General features: G+C 33.5%; 1 protein-coding gene across 11 annotated transcripts in view; it reads right to left on the reverse strand.

Annotated features, from left to right (window-relative positions):
• LOC125780227 (kelch-like protein 17) overlaps positions 1–5,926 on the reverse strand; it is a 49,021-nt gene that overhangs the window by 17,646 nt on the left and 25,449 nt on the right. The window contains exons 5-8 of one of the 11 annotated variants that reach the window (XM_049462110.1): positions 5,553–5,854; positions 4,897–5,101; positions 4,739–4,843; positions 4,406–4,682 (exon numbers count right to left, since the gene is read on the reverse strand). The exons of 5 other annotated variants lie outside the window; for them this stretch is intronic. In XM_049462110.1, the coding sequence (XP_049318067.1) occupies positions 4,470–4,682; positions 4,739–4,843; positions 4,897–5,101; positions 5,553–5,854 (825 nt within the window). In that variant the 3' untranslated portion in view covers positions 4,406–4,469. Of the gene's footprint in view, positions 1–4,405; positions 4,683–4,738; positions 4,844–4,896; positions 5,102–5,552; positions 5,855–5,926 lie in introns of those variants that run through there. 5 more of the 11 variants (XM_049462108.1, XM_049462107.1, XM_049462104.1 and 2 more) reach the window with 5 other exon arrangements.

Consider the following 5,926-nt stretch of genomic DNA (forward strand, 5'->3'; position numbering starts at 1 on the left):
CCGCCCACTTTTTGGTGAAATCCCATATCTCGAGACCCGATCAACCGGTTTCGACAAAAGTTGGTATATTTCTTTCATATTATTATGTCACATAGTGAAAATTAGCGAAATCGGACAATAACCACGCCTACTTCTGATATAGCACAATTATAAATTCCTTTTGAGTCGTTCAGTACACAAATCAAGAAGCAATTAATATAACGGGATAAAACATTGCGCGAATAATGCTTTTAATGTGTGCTACTTTATGACCACAACTTGATTAAATCCAATAAAAACTATTCAAGCTCCTAGGTACCGAATATTTAGAGCCCGGTACCTCGATCCTCAGGTTGATGTTTTACACCATAAAGTATTGTATTTCCCTGGCTTTGATTATTGCCAGTTATAAGACTATAATATGTATGTTCGGTTGCATCCGAACTCAGCCCTTAATTACTTGTTTTCGCATATAATGACCGCAATTTTTTCCAAATTTTTCTAAATTTTTTAATAAACGGAAAGAGCTTATCACACAAGCGTTTCCTTTACACTACTCGTAGTGTTAATTCTTCTGCATAGTTCTTGTACATATGGAAATATATGTACATACATATATACTACACATATAATATGTTTAGGCCTGTATATTCTGCTGTCCGTGACAACGGAGATTTCACATGAAACAATGAAACAATAAAAAAATGCTTAAGAAATGGTCAAGAAAATTTCCTGTGGTTAATTTTCTTGTGCTGGTATGCAGCTCTAAAGATATCAAGAACTAATTTTGAATAAATTTTTTCAATAAAATGCGAATATGGCAAACCAGGTTTTGCGAAGAATCATGAAATCAACAATTGACGACAAGATTTGATGAAACTCACGATGAAATCGGTCAAATCTTGTTTTCAAGCGAATTTAAAATCGCCCATCATCGTTTTGACGAAAGATATTTCTATAGGCAATTTAAAAGTTATACACAATTGAATATATTTTTGTTAATACATACGGTTCTTTTGTATATCACAAACTTGCTATTAATTGCCGGTATCTGGTATAATCACACTGTTCTCAACGCACAATTTAAAGAAAACTCAACTTAATCGCTTTGCTGTTCACGCTATACTGCAGCTAAAACATTTTACAATAACTGAGTAACTAAGTACAGCGATAACATAGAGAAGTGATCTTTTTGCGCTCTCGTAAAAACAACATTTCTTTGTCACTGTGTTGAAAGGTTCAAAGAGTACAGCATGGCTTAGCTTAAAGGGCCCATACACGACACACATATGCGTTCGATCCTCCATCTTGTCGCATCAAATTCAAAATGTTTATGTTGCGTTCAATGCTCTAGTGATGCGCAACAAATTACCGACAGAACGTGTTATCTCGGCAGTGTTGCCCGAATTTTCGCGTAGAACGTGATGAAAAAGCGCTTTTAAACTTCTTCAATCCGATCAATTTTGGTTATCTTTTTTGGAGTGGAGCTATTTACAATTCCTGTTTTAAAATCTCTAGAAAAAACATGCAACGGTGAAAAAAATGGAATCTCTTATTTAGCGGCAGACTGTACTTCACAAATAAATTTGAAAACTTTAGACAGAATACGAACTCCGGTTTCATACATTCGTCTATAGTAAAAGAAATCCAAGGAGTCGAATGTTAATATTTAAACATTTAAGTAAAGTCGATATATACCCTTCTTCGGCTCTTTCTCATTCTACCAAATCAGGACTTGATGAACGTCGTCTACTAATAAATAATAATTATATTTTAATACAACTTACACCAAGAAACAGATAACATTCTGTCATATCGGCGTCCAAGTATTCCCAATCCGTGTTATATGTAAAATCGGTCCATGTATTACCTCTATTTTCATATACTGTATCCATATACATACTCGTACATATGTATAAAGATTTTCGCTAAACTAGCCGAATATGTTGGTCAGTGTGTGAGAAATCTTCAAAAAAATTAATGCCAAACATTAATGTAACCTTCCAATATTCGAATCTTCCTCCAGCTCAAATGTTTCCGATAAAGTGATTTTCCCGACTTTCAGACGACTTTGAACGGATTATGTCGGTCAATATGTGTAATATTTGAATGAAATTAAGGGAACATGTGTGCTTAAACAGAATATGAAACGATGTGATTATTTTTTGAAATTCATTAAAAATTCCCCAAATCCTAAACACAAACGCCTGGATTACAGTTATATATAACACGAATTGACATACATTTTCGATCACCTATAGGTGCCGGGGTCTAAATATTCAGTATCTAGGGCTTGAACAGTTTTTATTGGATTTAATCAATTTTCGGTCATGAGATGGCACACACTAAAGACACACTTTAACGTATAAAATTATTCATTTATTGCGCCTTAAGTAATTTTTAACAGTACCGTTATATGAGGAGTGAACGGGGTTATCCTCCGATTTCATCCGTTTTCGGACCGTCGCACAGTGGTCGGTCTTGTATGGAATCAGCCGTCGAATATACTTCCACTGCTTATATAAAAGTGAAACTTTTGCCAAAGCTTTTTAAAATCTCCCTCTCGCGTTTCCCACTCCGCCACCATGCGATGGTAACAAATTTTAATTAATTAAATATATTAAATTAAAAAAGTTGATAAACGAAAAAAGGAATTTTTTGAATATTATTTAACTAAATCAAAAACTGATTTTAATAAAATTGATTTACATTTGCATGATAGTTTCTCTGACTGGTGATGAACGGTTCTAAGCTCAAAAGCAATCGGTTTAGCAAGTCCTGATTTGTAGCGATCCGTTAGTTCTTTCATGTATGATGGAGTCGATACATCTTAACGTCCTTATTGCTTGTCTCAGCAGATTCTTATGAGAGCCCTCCAATTGAAACTGGTGCATATTGAATAACATCGGGAGCGTGAATTAAAATTTTACGGACTGATGAAGGAAGATAATACCAGGAATATTTTGAAGTCAATTCCTTTGCAGGATCTAGCGCAAATCTAGTGCATTTAGGGTTTATTAAACTGATTCCTTTTGAATTTGAATTCGAACAGGACGGCAATAGCGGGTGGACGAAGGTCTGAAGTTTTTACAAATTTGTTTATGCTCTTCATCATTTTGCGATTTTATCATCAGTTCTACAGGGACATACATATGTCGTGATAAATAAATTATTGTCTTCCAAATTATTATTTTCAAATTCAAGCGAATATAAGCACGTTCTGACCAGAATTGCCATTAAAGCCACATATTCCTCTTGATAATAAGTAATTAGAGGACTCATTCCGTTCATTAATTAGATTTATGATGAAAAAAATGAAAATAAAAAACAATAAAATATGCACGAATATTCATACACGTAAATACAAAAATCGCATGCCTGGTAGAATAACATGAGACTTAGAAAACATTAACTGATATAAACAAACTTGATTCATTTGAGGGCGAGACAGAGATCACAACTTTTTGTATATCTTAAATCGATGTATAAAGAAAAACATACCACTCAAAAGGGCACTTGTAAAACAATTGTTTTAAAATCATAAAACAACATATTATTACATAAAACCACTTTATTATATAACATATTCCTTTATTATCAATACTCTCTTCAATTTATGGGAATTAAACACGATTTTATATTGCAATTTGATTTATTATAAGATATAATTTTTAAGCTATTTTCACTGCACAGTCCGTGTGTTTCTATTGTCTCTTTTCGTAGCCCTACGAATGGGATAGAGCAAAAATGTATTTATCGTTCATTTTATTGGTGTTTTAAGAAATAGATTTGATACAAACAGTCGTAAATTTCAAATTTTTATTTTTTATATTTGGCTTATGAAATCGACCAGTGGCGTCGGTAGAAGTTCTTATAATATTCGAGCTGGGCAAATTTGGTTTTTGTATCTCAAGTGGATTATGAGATACATATGTACATTAAACATGTAAAAGAGCTGGCCACACCCATTTTTCCAAAAGTTTTTACCCACAGGTGCCCCCTTTTTGTTGCGATCCTCTGTACCAAATTACAATTTTATATCTTAAGTGGGTATGGAATTATAGAATATGTTTTCGGTTAATGGTGACTTGTGGTCGTGGTAGTGGTCCGATTACGCCCACTTACAAACTCGTAACTTCTTTTGTACTAAGGAAAGCGCACACCAATTTTCATCAAGACATCTCAAGTTGAATTCCGTTAAAGAACAACTTTTAATGAGTTCAATTTGCATTTCAACACCAATTGTAAGCAAAAACGATCAATAATCTCTGCATATAACTATGTATATAACACATATTTTATATACTCGTTTAAACGGTTATACTTTTTCGTGGTTCTATAATCATCAAGGATGCAAGAGAATGTTAAATAAAATCTACAAGAGTTTGCCGCTCCTTACAAAAAGAGAAAATCACATATATTTATTGTATTTCTTATAAGAAAATTTATTAAAAAAATATACACACATTGTATATAATAATATTATTTATTTATTTCGACGATAGTAAGGCTACAGGCACAATATTATATGTATATCTGTCTACATTGGGTAATGAACACTTTTTTACCCAACGGTCATTGTCCTCGTCATAAACTGATACACTTGATATGTCATCATGTTTAGGGTGACCAAAACTCCATAGCTTATTGTCGAACGAGAAGACGTTTTCTATACGAGCCCACTCAGCATTCAAACAACAAATCTGCGCAAAATATTCAGTTTGAAACCAAACGATTGGCAAAAATCAACTTAATTTACCTTAGACCAGGTGTTTCGCTCAGGATCATAACGTTCAACACTTTGGCTACTTTGTTTAGCAGAATACTTCTCTAAAACATAAATATGTCCCTTATGTACTCTTACCTGCAATGTAAAATCTAGCAATATATCAATTATTATTTTTTAATCTAACTTACACAAGGTGAAACACGACATTCTGTCATATCCGCGCAAGAAGTCCAAGTATTCGAATCCGGATTGTAGCATTCGACGAGTTTTAAATCGCCAAAACCATTTCTACCGCCCAATACGTAAATTTTATTATTTAAAGTCACTGCTCTGCCAAAACTTTTTGGAAAAATAAAACTGCTCACGAACTCCCAACCATCGGATGGTGTATATCTGGAAATCAACAAAAAAAACATGAGTTTAAATATCATATCGAAATTGATATGAAAAGCTTTGCGTTTGTTAGCTTAATCAGCATCAACTAAGAAGTTGTCTTAATTAAAAACTTAGAGTATTCTAAAGAAGTCGCTGGCAATGTCAGATGGTGTGGGTGTACTTAAAGCCAGAGACAATTATTTGACGAGGCAACGCTAAAACGTTTCTAGATTTCACTTTATAAAGTTTTTGGAGTTGAGATTTTAAGAGCAAGTGCATTGACCAAATACCCTTTTTCTTGTATACAATATGTATATAAGTACTTCGTTTTGTACACCATCTACATGACTATAAAGCAACTTATCTAAAATCCTTTCACATTTAATCTTAAAATTAAAGTTAATCTGAAATTGTTGAAGCTCACAACCGTTATCGTTAGGCAATTCGTTACAGATTTATACATAATTACCTCTCCACCGACGACAAAACCTTGTTACCCTCTAAACCACCAATCGCGTAGATTTTACCATCTAATTCGGCAGTAAGGTGTGAGCGTCTTGCTTGGTTCATGGCGGGCAAATTTTGCCATGTCTTATTTCGTATATTCCAGCTCCGGACGATGTTGAGTGTGGCACCATTTTTATAACCACCAATAAGAATTAAATTATCATTACTAAACTTCATGGTAAAATCTGTGTAATCGATTTTTAAACTCGCATATTTTTGCCACTTATCCTCAGCTTTGTTATATTGCAGCAGCTTGTGATTCATCTATTTAAAAATATTAAGCGTGGAAAAATTTGAGATTATAATTTCTGAATCTAAGCCGCAATGTGCGCTTAC

The sequence above is a fragment of the Bactrocera dorsalis genome, chromosome 1, assembly GCF_023373825.1.
Source record: "Bactrocera dorsalis isolate Fly_Bdor chromosome 1, ASM2337382v1, whole genome shotgun sequence".
Classification (NCBI taxonomy): domain Eukaryota; kingdom Metazoa; phylum Arthropoda; class Insecta; order Diptera; family Tephritidae; genus Bactrocera; species Bactrocera dorsalis.